We start from the raw sequence: 14860 nt of genomic DNA, 5'->3' as shown, positions 1-14860 counted from the left end.
AAATGGATAAAAACTGGCCTCTCTGATGACCTTAACCTCTATCACTCTCTCCTCTCCAACTACGCCTCCTCTGCATCAGCTGCTAAAGCATTCTGCTATCATTCCAAAATACATTCTTCTGCCTCTAATCCTAGAAAACTGTTCTCCACTTTCTCCACACTTCTTAATCCACCTCCTCCCCCTCCTCCTTCCTCCCTGTCTGCCAATGACTTTGTCACCTACTTAAAAAAAAAGTGGACGACATTAGCAGCACCTTTCCCCTCCTCCTACCAACGCTGCTAACACCCCTTCCAAACTCTCTGCTCGACACTCGGTCTCTGGCTTATCATCTTTTTCCCCCCTCTCCCCTGATGAGATTCTCACACTTATCACATCCAAGCGGGCAACCACATGCCCTCTCGATCCCATCCCATCCCCTCCCCTCTTCTCCAATCCATTTCCTCTGAGATCCTTCCTTACCTTACCACCGTAATCAACTCCTCCCTATCCACAGGATCTGTCCCAGCGGCCTTTAAAATAGTCAAGCCTCTCCTCAAGAAACCTACCCTTGACCCATCATCTGTCCACAATTACAGACCGGTATCCCTTCTCTCCTTCCCTTCCAAAACCCTTGAACGCGCTACATCTAAACAACTAACTGACTATCTCCGGAAGATGGAACATTTAGACCCCCACCAATCCGGCTTCAAGGCTGGGCACTCCACTGAGACTGTGCTCCTTGCTGTCATGGAAGCCCTCCACTCTGCTCAAGATTCCTCCCTCTCCTCCGTTCTCATTCTCCTGGACCTGTCTGCTGCCTTCCACACAGTCAACCACCAGATCCTTCTCTCCATCCTCTCAGAACTGGGCATCTCTGGCACCGCACACTCCTGGTTTTCTTCCTACCTGGCGGAGAGAGAGACTACCTCGCTGTCTTCTCCACGAACCCTCACCACTGGGATACCCCAGGGCTCTGTCCTAGGGCCCCTACTGTTCTCTCTCTACACCAAGTCTCTTGGCTCGGTAATCTCCTCACATGGGTTCTCCTACCACAGCTACGCAGATGACACTCAACTCTTCCTGTCCCCCCCCCCCCTCTGATCTACACGTGGCAAACCGTGTCTCTGCATATCTCGCTGACATTTCAACATGGATGTCAGACCACCATCTCACGGTGTTTTGCTGAAATAATGTTGTGTTTAGGCATATTTTTCACATTACTTCTGAAACAAATCTGAATGATTGGCAGAGGATTTCTGATGAATGAATTTGTGTTTTCCATAGTTAAAAACCTGTAATTCGACACCAGAATCATCAAAATCGGCTTTGACAACGAGATTCTATGGTTAAGAATGGCCAAAATGGCAGCCATCTTTAAAAATGAGGTACACACAGTAAAATGTTGGTGCTTTTATCCACAAGTGAACGATTTTTACCTTATCTGCTCCACTAAAAGGTACTGTGTTCCAAAGCTTTGGGGCATAGTTGGCAAAGGCTGCGCTCCCGATCTTCTTCTGACTGTTGCTGGGAACCTCTAATAAACCTGCAATTCATAGTTTTCAGTCACGTGGTTTCTTCCCTAGCAACCACCAACCTGACGGGCAAAAAGTATCATAGCAACATCGCTCAACATGGTGAGTGGACGCAATTTACCGGCTGCCTACTATTTAGACCACCACACCCATGAAGAACTATCAAGATACACGACGGTGATAGGAGAGTAGGATTGACACCATTCAAAAAGTTTTGGATTCCATGTCTTCGCCTCTATCCGGACACGTTGGAATTATTTTACTAACCCCCGGAGAATCAAAGTTATTAACCCGCAAAAGGTGCCTTCTTGACCGGCTTTGTCCGTGAATAACACCGGTTATGAAGGTGGTACAAACACAAGACTATTATTGCTAAATTCACCATCAGTATACGGTCATTTTGAGCCCTTAACCACCGCGCTGACACCCCGAGAAGATATACTTTTAATATGAAACTCGATCAACCGGGAGTTCTACCGCTGCTGGACGAAACTCCCAACTCCCGCTGTTAGCGGGGCGAGGGAATATTTATATCCGGGAATTCGCTCCTTGCTGTGTCCACGGTGATAGGAGTGGAGGATCGACTCCATTCAAAAACTTTTGGATTCCCTGGCTTCTCCTCTTTCCGGACACGTTGGAATTATTTTCATAACCCCCGGAGAATCAAAGTTATTAACCCGCAAAAAGTGGGTTTTGCCCGTGGGTTTTGCCCGCAAAAAGTGCCTTTTGCCCGTCAGGTGGGCGTTTCCACTATGCTGTGACGTCACATGAAAGCTATGAATAGATGATCTTAGTGTTCTTGAGGGCACATAGTTGACAAGGGAATTAGCAATGTACTTTGGCCTCGGCCATTAAGGGCTTTGTATATAAGGGCTTTGTATATTTGTGTGTGTGTGTGTGTGTGTGTGTGTTACAGAGGTGTGTGTGTGTGTTACAGAGGTGTGTGTGTGTGTTACAGAGGTGTGTGTGAATGTTACAGAGGTGTGTGTGTGTGTTACAGAGGTGTGTGAGTGTTACAGAGGTGTGTGTGTGTGTTACAGAGGTGTGTGTGTGTTACAGAGGTGTGTGTGTTACAGAGGTGTGTGTGTGTGTTACAGATGTGTGTGTGTTACAGAGGTGTGTGTGTTACAGAGGTGTGTGTGTGTTACAGAGGTGTGTGTGTGTTACAGAGGTGTGTGTTACAGAGGTGTGTGTGTTACAGAGGTGGGTGAGTGTGTTACAGAAGTGTGTGTGTGTGTTATAGAGGTGTGTGTGTGTGTTACAGAGGTGTGTGTGTGTGTTACAGAGGTGTGTGAGTGTTACAGAGGTGTGTGTGTGTTACAGAGGTGTGTGTGTGTTACAGAGGTGTGTGTGTGTTACAGAGGTGTGTGTGTGTTACAGAGGTGTGTGTGTTTTACAGAGGTGTGTGTGTGTTACAGAGGTGTGTGTGTGTTACAGAGGTGTGTGTGTGGGTGTTACAGAGGTGTGTGTGTGTGTTACAGAGGTGTGTGTGTGTTACAGAGGTGTGTGTGTTTTACAGAGGTGTGTGTGTGTTACAGAGGTGTGTGTGTGTTACAGAGGTGTGTGTGTTACAGAGGTGTGTGTGTGTGTTTTACAGAGGTGTGTGTGTGTGTTACAGAGGTGTGTGTGTGTTACAGAGGTGTGTGTGTGTTACAGAGGTGTGTGTGTGTTTTACAGAGGTGTGTGTGTGTGTTACAGAGGTGTGTGTGTGTTACAGAGGTGTGTGTGTGTGTGTGTTACAGAGGTGTGTGTGTGTTACAGAGGTGTGTGTGTTATAGAGGTGTGTGTGTGTGTTATAGAGGTGTGTGTGTCAGAGGTGCGTGTGAGTGTGTTACGGAAGTGTGTGTGTTACAGCGGTGTGTGTGTCAGAGGTGCGTGTGTGTGTGTGTGTTTGTTACAGAGATGTGTGTGTGTGTGTGTTACAGAGGTGTGTGTGTGTGTTACAGAGGTGTGTGTGTGCTACAGAGGTGTGTGTGTGCTACAGAGGTGTGTGTGTGTCTGTGTGTGTGTGTGTGTGTGTTACACAAGTGTATTTGTGTTACAGAAGTGTGTGAGTGTTACAGAGGTGTGTGTGTGTGTGTTACAGAGGTGTGTGTGTGTGTGTGTGTGTTACACAGGTGTGTGTGTGTTACAAAGGTGTGTGTATGTGTGTGTGTTACAGAGGTGTGTGTGTGTGTGAGTGTGTGTGTGTGTGTTACAGAGTTGTCAGTGTGTCACAGAGGTGTGTGTGTGTTACAGAGGTGTGTGTTTGTGTTACAGAGGTGTGTGTGTGTGTGTGTGTGTGTGTTACAGATGTGTGTATGTGTGTGTGTGTGTGTGTTTGTGTGTGTTACAGAGTTGTCAGTGTGTCACAGAGGTGTGTGTGTGTGTTACAGAGGTGTGTGTGTGTCTTACAGAGGTGTGTGTGTGTGTGTTACAGATGTGTGTATGTGAGTGTGTGTGTGTGTGTGTGTGCGTGTGTGTGTGTGTTTGTGTGTGTTACAGAGGTGTGTGTGTGAGTGTTACAGAGGTGTGTGTGTGTGTTTGTTTGTGTGTTACAGAGGTGAGTGTGGTTATGTCATGGTCATGCGGTCATGGTCGTGTGTGGTCAGGTCAGCATCTTCATGAGAGGTACCGGTGACCAACAGGAAGTCATAATCATGTTGGGTTGTACAGAGTCAGTGTGAGTTGAGGCCCTCTGTGGATTTGCGTGGTGATCATCCACCGGTGAACCCTGGTCACCTGATACGGTATTGCATTGAAAGGAGATTTGACGAGAGATAGTTGATCTCACTGTACATAATATGCGCCTGTGGATATATCATGACAACAACAGCTACATTTAACAACATTCTCTGGGATTTTGATACCATTCGCAGTGTGCTAGCCTTTGATGCAGTTTGCAGCCAGGTTCGCTCTCAAACACTACCACAAATCCAGTAACGGTTTTGACGTCTATTACTCCCCTTTACTGTTTCCCCAGTGTCATAAAAAAAAAAAAAAAAGATCTTCCTTCTTCTAACACGACGACTGCCAATGGCCCCTGGCCTGAGTGTATATGACTTCTTTCTGCTATCACTGGTGGATAGATGATTCACTTACTTAGACAAATTGCCGAGTATGTTCCTATCCAACGTCAGGTCCCTGACGAATAAGATGGATGAACTGAGACTACAAGTTGCCAAAAATAACATCGTGGGAGATAGCTGTGTGATTATTCTCACTGAAACCTGGCTAAATGAAACTATCGTGGACTCCGCGATTAGCTTGGAGGGACGGACCCTCCACCGGGCAGACCGCACGCAGCTCAGCGGCAAGTCCCGCGGAGGCGGCCTCATAATATCGACGAAGGATAGCTGGTGCTTAAACACGAAAACTGTAAGTAGCCACTGCTCCCCAGACCTGGAATACTTGACTGTTAAATGCCGACCCACATACCTCCCGAGGGAATTCAACGCGGTGTACATAACATCTGTTTACATTGCGCCTAGCGCGGATGGTAGCCTAGCATTGGCGCGGCTATATGACGTCATCAGTGGTCAACAAAGCACAGATCCACAGGCAATTCACATTATAGCAGGAGATTTCAATCATGTCGACCTGAAGGCAGTACTACCCAAGTTCTATCAGCGTGTTAAATGTGCAACAAGAGGAGAAAAAACACTGGACAAGGTATACACCAACATCAAACGTGCTTACAAGGCTAGTCCGCTAGCTCATCTAGGCATGTCTGACCATGTGTCAATCCTCCTGATCCCAGCATACACTACCATGGGGAAAAGTGCTCCCATCACCACTAAGACTGTCAGAACCTGGCCAGAAGGGTCCGCTCCACTGCAGATCTGCCTAAATGACACCCCATGGCAGGAATATGAGCATGAGGACCTGGAACAGTACACGTCGTCGGTTCTGAACCACATAGTGAACTGCACCAACTCAGTCACCGTGGACAAACGGGTCCGGGTCTACCCCAACACGAAGCCATGGATGACTGGGAAGGTCCAAAAACTGATCAACGAGAGGGACAACGCCTTCTTCGCAGGGAAGAGCACACCGCTGTACAGCACCACCAGAGCTAACCTAAAGCGCGGAATCAAAGCGGCCAAGGCAGACCACAGAGAGAAGATTGAGGAATGCTTCCTGAGCAACGACTCCAGGCGGATGTGGCAGGGGGTTCAGCACATGACAAACTTCAGAGCCAACAGGCTCACAGCCGCAGAGGACGACCCCCTGCTGGCGGGAAAGCTGAACACCTTCTACGCCCGGTTCGACGAGGGGCGAACGGAGGTAACCACAACACAAACACCACTCTCTCCAGCTCTCAGCAGCCTCACCCTCACAGAGCATGAAGTGAGACGCGTGCTGAAGGCGGTGGACCCCAGGAAAGCCTCGGGGCCGGATGGCGTCCTGGGACGGGTGCTGAGGGACTGCGCCGACCAGCTGGCCGGGGTTTTCACCAACATCTTCAACCAGTCCCTGTCCCAGGCCACCATCCCACCCTGCCTGAAAACCTCAACTATCATCCCAGTCCCGAAGAAAAGCACGGTGAGCTGCCTAAACGACTACCGCCCGGTGGCACTCACACCAATCATCATGAAGTGCTTCGAGAAACTAGTCCGGGCCCACATACTCACACGCCTCCCGCCCAACCTGGATCCATACCAGTTCGCCTACAGAGCCCACAGGTCCACAGAGGACGCCATCGCGACGACTCTCCACGCCACTCTATCCCACCTGGAGAGGGGAAACAGCTACGCGAGACTGCTCTTTGTGGACTTCAGCTCCGCCTTCAACACCATCCTTCCAGACAGGCTAGTGACCAAACTACTAGACCTGGGTCTATCACACTCTATATGTGCATGGATCAAGGACTTCCTGACCGACCGCCCCCAGAGGGTGCGGGTGGGCCCCCACACCTCCACAGCCCTCAGACTCAGAACTGGGTCCCCCCAGGGCTGCGTGCTAAGCCCCATCCTCTACAACCTCTACACCTACGACTTCACCCCCGTCCACCCCAGCAACTCCATCGTAAAGTTTGCAGACGACACCACCGTGGTGGGATGCATCTCGGGGGGGGACGAGGCGGCGTACAGGGATGAGGTAGAGCAACTGAGCAAGCTGTGCAAGGTTAACAACCTGCTGCTGAACAAGTCAAAGACCCAGGAAATCATCGTAGACTTCAGGAGGAAAAAGTCCGAGATCCAGCCCCTGCTCATCAACGGAGAGAGCGTGGAGAGAGTCTCAACCCTCCGATTCCTGGGGATGCACATGCGGGATGACCTGACCTGGAAGGACAACACAAAAGCCACCATCAAGAAGGCACAACAGCGGCTATACATCCTGAGAGTCCTCAGGAAGGAACACAGCAAGCAGGAGATACTGGTGACCTTCTACCGCGGCGCAGTGGAGAGCATCCTCACCTACGGCATCTGCAACTGGTTCTCCAGCTGCACAACCGCGGAGAGAAATGCGCTACAGAGAGTCGTGAGAACAGCACAGAAGATCACCGGCGCCCCCCTCCCCTCTCTGGAAGAGCTGTACAACACACGCTGTCTCAGGAAGGCCTCCAAGATCTCCAGGGACCCAACCCACCCTGGGTACGAACACTTTACCCGGCTGCCCTCGAAAAGGCGGTTCAGGACCTTGGCCGCAAGGACAAACAGACTGAAGAACAGCTTCTACCACAGGGCCGTCCAGGCCCTGAACACAGCAAAGACCTAGGTTCTGGGCCCTGGACAGTCTGGACGGATTGATGGCAGCTGCTGGACTGAAAAAATCAGGTGTAGTGCTGAGGCACAAATATGTACATTTCAAGCCTGCAAACTGCGACACTTTAAATAAATGTGCAATAACACTATTGTGCAATATGACAACCCTAGTCGTCTATCTGTACAGTATAGTATAGTGGATAGTGTACATAGCCTTTATTTATGTAAACCAGCTCCTTCCCTTCTTGTGATTTTTTTAAAAGTGTTTTTTTTTCCTTTCCTAACACCAGGGGAGCCACCCCTCCTAAATTTCGTTGTTTGGTACCTGTACTGTAGCAATGACAATAAAGACCATTCATTCATTCATTAATTCATTCAAATGTATTTGTTGTAAGTCGCTTTCGATAAATGCCATCTGCAAAATGCCCAAAATGTAAAAAAAAATATCTAGGCAAATTTTTCAAGTAGTTTCAACTAGTTCCAGTCGTGGCGATGTGGTCTGGTGGATGTGAGTCACTGCAGGTCCCAGAGGCCCCATGCTCCTCTCTCATCCTCCCTCCTCCTCCCTCCTCCTCCCTCCTCCCTCCTCCTCCTCCCTCCTCCCTCCTCCTCCTTCCTCCTCCTCCCTCCTCCCTCCCTCCTCCTCCCTCCTCCTCCTCCCTCCTCCCTCCTCCTCCCTCCTCCTCCCTCCTCCCTCCTCCTCCCTCCTCCTCCCTCCTCCCTCCTCCTCCCTCCTCCCTCCTCCTCCCTCCTCCCTCCTCCCTCCTCCCTCCTCCCTCCTCCCTCCTCCCTCCTCCTCCCTCCTCCCTCCTCCCTCCTCAGTGGGCTGATGACACCATTCTACCTCAAGGCAGCAGATTAATAATGAAGGAGGGGAGGGCTCATGTGGGGCTTCTTACGATAGCCAAGACAAACCCAGCACACACACCCTCCCTCACCCCCAACACACACACCCACACGCACTCCGCCCCCCCCCCCCAACACTCACACCCACAAGCACACACACAGACAGGCTCCACATACACCCTCCCCCACTCCCAAGACACATACACACGCACGCACAGCCCTCTTCCCCAACACACACATACACACACGCACGCACACGCACGTGCGCACACACACACACACACACACACACACACACACACACACTGTTACATATGGGCATCCTAAACGCACACTATTTCTATGCTCAGACTAGGTATGACAGCTAACAGCAGTGATATGTGTGTTCCAGTGCTCCAGTATGAGAGTTGCGGGGGGGGGGGGGTGGGGGTGTGTGTGTCTGTGTCAGGCTGAAGGGACCCCTCCCCCTTTTCATACCAAGCACCGTTACAGTTAAAAGCATGTTGCCATGGTTACTGTGTTCGCTCCGACAGCTTGGTTTCCAGTCTATTTTCAAACGATTCCATCCATCCCTCCTTCCATCCATCCATCCATCCATCCATCGTTCCACATCCGTCATGATTGTCACGTTTACAGACCCCAGACCAGTGTCAAATACATTATGTCAAATTTGGACAAATACCGCACAATTAATCAATCAGTTCCAAAAGTGTCAACTATAAGCTAAATCAAGCGTACCTCAAATAGAATCAAGTATTTTTCAACATATTATGTTTGACTGAGGTTCGACTTATTGTCGTTCATCGGTGTTGGTCACATGATATTGTTGTGTGTATGGGGCGGCTGTGGCGCAGGAGGTAGAGCCGGCGTCTAATGATCGCAAGGTCGGCAGATAGCCGGCTCGAACCCCGGCTGGCCACATGTCGAAGTGTCCTTGGGCAAGACACTGAACCCCAAATTGCTCCCAGTGAACGGGCCGGCGCCTTGCATGGTAGCTTGCCGCCATTGGTGTGTGAATGTGTGTGTGAGACATTGAGATGAGAGGCCGTTGTAAAGAGCTTTGGAATAAGGCGCTATATAAGTCAGTCCATTTACACATTTTTTACCACTTGTGTACAAAATGTGCGGGAAAAAGAAAAGGCTGCGTTCCTTAACTCTGACCCTTACACCGTTTGAGTACATGATCCTGGCCACCATCACGGCCAACTGCATCGTCCTGGCCCTGGAGCAGCACCTCCCCGGGGAAGACAAGACGCCCATGGCCAAGAGACTGGTGAGAACCCCCCCCCCCCCCCTCTGTTCTACACTAGAACCACCCCCTCTGTTCTACACTAGAACCTCTGTTCTACACTAGAACCTCTGTTCTACACTAGAACCCCCCCCCCTCTGTTCTACACTAGAACCACCCCCCCTCTGTTCTACACTAGAACCCCCCCCCTCTGTTCTACACTAGAACCACCCCCCCTCTGTTCTACACTAGAACCCCCCCCCTCTGTTCTACACTAGAACCCCCCCCCTCTGTTCTACACTAGAACCCCCCCCTCTGTTCTACACTAGAACCCCCCCCCTCTGTTCTACACTAGAACCCCCCCCTCTGTTCTACACTAGAACCCCCCCCCCTCTGTTCTACACTAGAACCCCCCCCCCTCTGTTCTACACTAGAACCACCCCCCCTCTGTTCTACACTAGAACCACCCCCCCTCTGTTCTACACTAGAACCCCCCCCCTCTGTTCTACACTAGAACCACCCCCTCTGTTCTACACTAGAACCCCCCCCTCTGTTCTACACTAGAACCCCCCCCTCTGTTCTACACTAGAACCACCCCCCCTCTGTTCTACACTAGACACACAGTAGACTTCATGTGAATGTAGCTAGTGCCTACACACACGCACACATACACGCACACACCCACGAACACGCACACGCACACGCACACGCACACACACACACACACGCACACACACACACACACACACACACAGCCGCACACACACAGAACATGAATGTTGAGTGTTTTTGATATTGTATCCTAATATAACGTGTGTGTGTGCGTGCGTGTGTGTGTGTGTGTTCTCAGGAGAAGACAGAGCCCTACTTCATCGGGATCTTCTGCTTCGAGGCGGGCATCAAGCTGGTGGCCCTGGGCTTCATGTTCCACAAGGGCTCCTACCTGAGGAACGGCTGGAACGTCATGGACTTCATCGTGGTCCTCAGCGGGTCAGTAGAGGAGCTTCCTCTAGCCTAGCTACGCTGCCTCGCAGTCCAACCCAGGCCTTTTAATAGATGGACAGACTGGATCATGTGAGTTGTGCTCAACCACTCTTAACACTAGAACAGCGGTGCCTACTAAAAGAGACGCCTCTTTACAATGCTAAGCTGCTATTTACACACAACGACCACTAGTTGGCCGCCTTGTAAATTAGCCTACTTCCTAAGCTCAGTAAACTCAGTAAACTCATAAAGTTCAGTAAAGCATGTCCAGTCTGCTCAGTAAGAGAGGGACAGCTCTGGCAGGTCTTTCCTCTCTGTGACCTCAAAGCTGTGTTCATGTTCCTAGGGGGGTTTCGTTGGTGCCAATTCAAACACACACTATTTCGGTAGTTAGGTGCCAAGTTAACTGCTAACCTCATTGACTCCAGGTATTCCTAGTTCTGGGAAGCCCTTCGCAAAATACTAGGTCGTCCTCGGACGAGCCCTCCATCGGCGCTTCCAGTCATCCCGATCTTCCATACATCTGGCTAGCTCCCTGATCCTCCATACACCTGGCTAGCTCGCCGGTACTCTCCGCTCCTGCATCTTTCTTGAGTACGTCCACGTATGTTAGTGTGAGACACCCTCTTGATTGATGCCGGTGTGTTGGCTCCCACAGAACCAGTTTGCTGGCTGGCAGCTCCTGGTGTCTCTGGCAGTGACCTGCCAGCCTCATTCTCCTGACTGCTATTTTCTCGCTTATCCTTGGTGACCCGCTCTTATCGATGTTAAGTACTGCAGCACGCAGCATTCTGGTGTAGCACCCATCTAGGGACTTCTCCACGGTAGGCTTCTGGATCCAGCATTCACAGCTGTATAGGAGAACGGACTCTACTGTTGCATAGAAGAAGCTGAGTTTGATTTGTCGTGGGAGGTTGGAGTGCCAGACACTGGCCATGCTGTTCAGGGCCCTCCATGCAAGCGCCTTCCTAACTTTAAGGTCTTGCACGGATGAGTTGACCCATGAGCCCAGGTATTTGAAGTCTTTGACTTCCTTCAGAGCAAAAAGTAGCTACAAAAGGGGTGGAAAACTGAAACTGAAAGGGGTGGGAAAAAAAGAAAGAAAAAGACGACATACAACAAGCAACCGTTCTCCGGGCGTTGTGGGGGAGGAAGCTTCTTGGAAAGTATCATCCAATGAAACGTTGAGCCTGTTCTCCCCCACGCCGTCAAGTTCAGTCCACGCCAGATTGGCTACTGTATAAGTCTCCAGAACTCTGGAGAAGAAGGCGTGAGAACAGCGTGATCGGGAGGTACGGACGGCTACGCGTTAGGTCCCGTCCTGTTTGTGCGAGAATACAGTACATCCGTATTTCCAATCCCTGACACGAGCCTTGGAAATGTTGTCACTCTGTGCATTTGAAATGAACGTCTCTATGCCATGTTATCTGACTGTGTGAGACATGTGTGAAGTGTGAAAGGGAACCATATTGTATCATATTGTATCGCTCTGATATGGTTTTGAAAGAACACTCTCACACACACACACACGCATGCACACACACTCACACACACACGCACGCACGCACGCATGCACACACACTCACATACACACACACGCACGCAAGCATGCACGCACGCACACACGCCCACACACACACACACACACACACATGCACACACGCACACACACACATACACACAGGACGGAGTGTATATTTCCATTGCACAGTGGGCCCGTGCAGGCAGCAGAGAGGTGGGCCCGTGCAGGCAGCAGAGAGGTGGGTGGATAAGTGGATTGGCAGTCGTGTCTAAAACCTGTTTCATTTCGCCCCCAGGACCCCGGCAAATTACATGTAAATGTAGTCCTGACAATTTTATGCGAGACACAGAGAGAGAGAGAGAGAGATAGATAGAGAGGAAGGAGGAAAGAAAGAGAGGAAGAGACAGACCGACTGACAAAAAGAGACACACAGACGCCGTTATTTTGTTCCTCTCAGGCACTGTGTTAAGTTATGCATACATGTTTATCCAAACCATGGACCTATTCGTTGTGAGCGAAGTAAAATGTTATTGGCGTGGGGGGGCGGCTCTCTTGTATGCAGAGAAGTGCATGCACACTATTCAGGGAAGATCGCTTTTGGCGTGTTGACTTCCCACCTCACCCTGACGCCCACGATTCTTTCTCTCCCTCTCCACTCTCCGTTCTCTCCACTTACATAAAAGGGGCATGGTCACGTTGACAGACCGTTTAGCACAGGCACCAAATTTAACAGCTGTTCCAGCACCTGCGTGACAGGTTTCTCTGGGTCAAAGTGTTAAACTAGGACAGCCGTGCCTGTTTCACCTACTATTAGGTAGCTTTAGCTTTAGCTATAGCTTTATACAAGCTTATCCTGGTGTGATTTTGGAAATGTAAGGATATTGGGTGGTAGAACACACATATTTTAGGAAAAGGTCTAGTGCAAAGGTATACATTTTTCTTTTACTCACAGGGTCACTGTGACCCCACCATGGCTGTTCTAGTGTTCAGTCGTATCAGTGAGGACATTACTGGCGGCAAGAGAGTGTGATTGACAATATACGAAAAGTTAAAGATACAGTGTTACAGTATACTATACATGACAGGGTTCCCACGGTTCCTTGAAATCTTTGAAAGTTTGTGAATTAGAGAAAAAAAAATCTAAGTCTTAAAAGTTTTTGAAAATAGACATGGGTCATTGAAAGTGCTTGAATTCCCCTCTCTCTCTCTCTCTCTCTCTCTCTCTCTCTCTCTCTCTCTCTCTCTCTCTCTCTCTCTCTCTCTCTCTCTTTCTCTCTCTCTCTCTCTCTCTCTCTCTCTCAAAAAAAGAATGTTTTACTTTCAACTAGTAAATAAGTCTCTGTATTGCTTAACTTTACACATATTTCACAATATATTGTTTTGCTGTGCTGTGGTAGAGAATGCAAGAGACCATCTAGTGTTCACACATTCAAGCCTCTCTTTTTAATTGTTGTCTGTGAGCGGGTAGTTCCTATTATATAAATTCTCATCTAGATCTGTCGCAAACTATGCCGTGTTGGGTCCTTGAGTTTGAGGGAATTGAGTCTTGAAAGTCCTTGAAAGGTGCTTGAATTTGATGTTTCAGAAGGTGTGGGAACCCTGACATGATCCTGCGTGACAGTATATGGGCACATTTACTCTAGATCTATCTGGCCCTCGTAGCTTCCGTGCTAAGCTAACGTTGTTAACAGCTAATCAGTGCCAGTTACAAGAATTACTCATCACTTGGCTTACAATGGAGACAAGTGTTTCACTGTACATTGACTTGACATCCAAATAACAGCAGACGGTTGTGTGGATTTCTGCCCAGTTATCCTCTCTGTAGGATTCTGCAGCAGGATCAGTGTGGGTCTTAGCGGAGCGGTGAGGCTGGGTGAGGCTGGGTGAGGCTGGGTGAGGCTGTTGTCTGGTCTAGCGGCGGGTCAAAGAGGAGCTGCTCTTAGTCCAAGAGTCATCTAGAGGAAAGTGTGTGTGTGCGCTTGTGCCCCTTGTGGAGGGCTTCTAGGTCGGGTCAGAGCCGTGTGTCATTTCACCACCTATGGCCCAATCGCTAAAGTTCATGTGATTGCTCGGGTCTTCTGTCCTCTCCTGTTTCTGAAAAGGTTCCAAGGGGAGGAATCTCAGGTCTTGTTCTCCAATGCATTTTGAATAGTAGGTGAGGAGAGAAGGTGAGGAATTAAGGAATGGCTTGAGATTTAGCCTGTGGTGCAGATTATATAATGTACAGTATAATACAGTACAATACAATGTAGTGTAGTATAGTACTGTGCAGTGTAGTGTAGTGTAGTGTAGTGTAGTATAGTACTGTGCAGTGTAGTGTAGTGTAGTATAGTGTAGTGTAGTGTAGTGTAGTGTAGTGCAGTGCAGTGCAGTGCAGTGCAGTGCAGTATAGTATAGTGTAGTGTAGTGTAGTGTAGTGTAGTGTAGTGTAGTGTAGTGCAGTGTACTGTAGTGTAGTATAGTGCATGGGCTGCGGAACGACTTGAGGTTGAGTAGGGCCGAACCTCAAATCCGATCCCCCCCCCCCCCCCCCCCCCCCCCTCCACGTCTAGACACACACACACACTCAACGCATCTAGACCCTGCCGTGGGATCTATTTTGTGTAACACACAAACATTCATACATCAGCGGCTAGGTACTGGCTGGAAATCAGACTTACACAGAAACATGATAAAACAGGTGGCAACAGCAGCGACCATACACACTTATTACCAAAGTAGGCGATGATGATCTGAATCTGATCATAGCAAGCATAACGTTACATAATAGGGGTCTCGTTGGCTTATAGCCAACAATTACAATAAGCCCACAAACTGAAACATATCACTCAGGCATAGCCTACAAGGAAAACACTCATAGAAATTAAACAAGACTCACCGTATCGCTGTTAGATGAGCAACAAAAATTAAATAGCCTATTGCTCATAAATCTTCACCAACTAGCTAAATCTAAAGACAGTCACAGGCAAAACTATTTACAGTTATATAGCCTATTCCACTCCATGTTCATTTGCGGGTGCTATGCAAGAAAAGGATGGCATCAACTGTTGATGTGTTGCTCATTAGCTCCCGTGCTAACTTA

The 14860-nt window shown here is 49.3% G+C and overlaps 1 protein-coding gene across 1 annotated transcript in view; it reads left to right on the top strand.

Annotated features, from left to right (window-relative positions):
- The window catches only part of LOC308171672 (voltage-dependent R-type calcium channel subunit alpha-1E-like), a gene marked incomplete at its 3' end in the record, with an annotated part of 200056 nt that overhangs the window by 30090 nt on the left and 155106 nt on the right, over window positions 1–14860 (top strand). Inside the window, 2 exon segments of the mRNA XM_080546544.1 lie at window positions 9212–9317; window positions 10123–10262. Coding sequence (XP_080402670.1) covers window positions 9212–9317; window positions 10123–10262 — 246 coding nt within the window.

This window comes from Nansenia antarctica, assembly GCF_963989245.1.
Source record: "Nansenia antarctica genome assembly, chromosome: 16".
Lineage (NCBI taxonomy): Eukaryota > Metazoa > Chordata > Actinopteri > Argentiniformes > Microstomatidae > Nansenia > Nansenia antarctica.
Note: the sequence above shows the minus strand (reverse complement) of the source record. Positions and strands in the feature narration are given on the sequence as shown.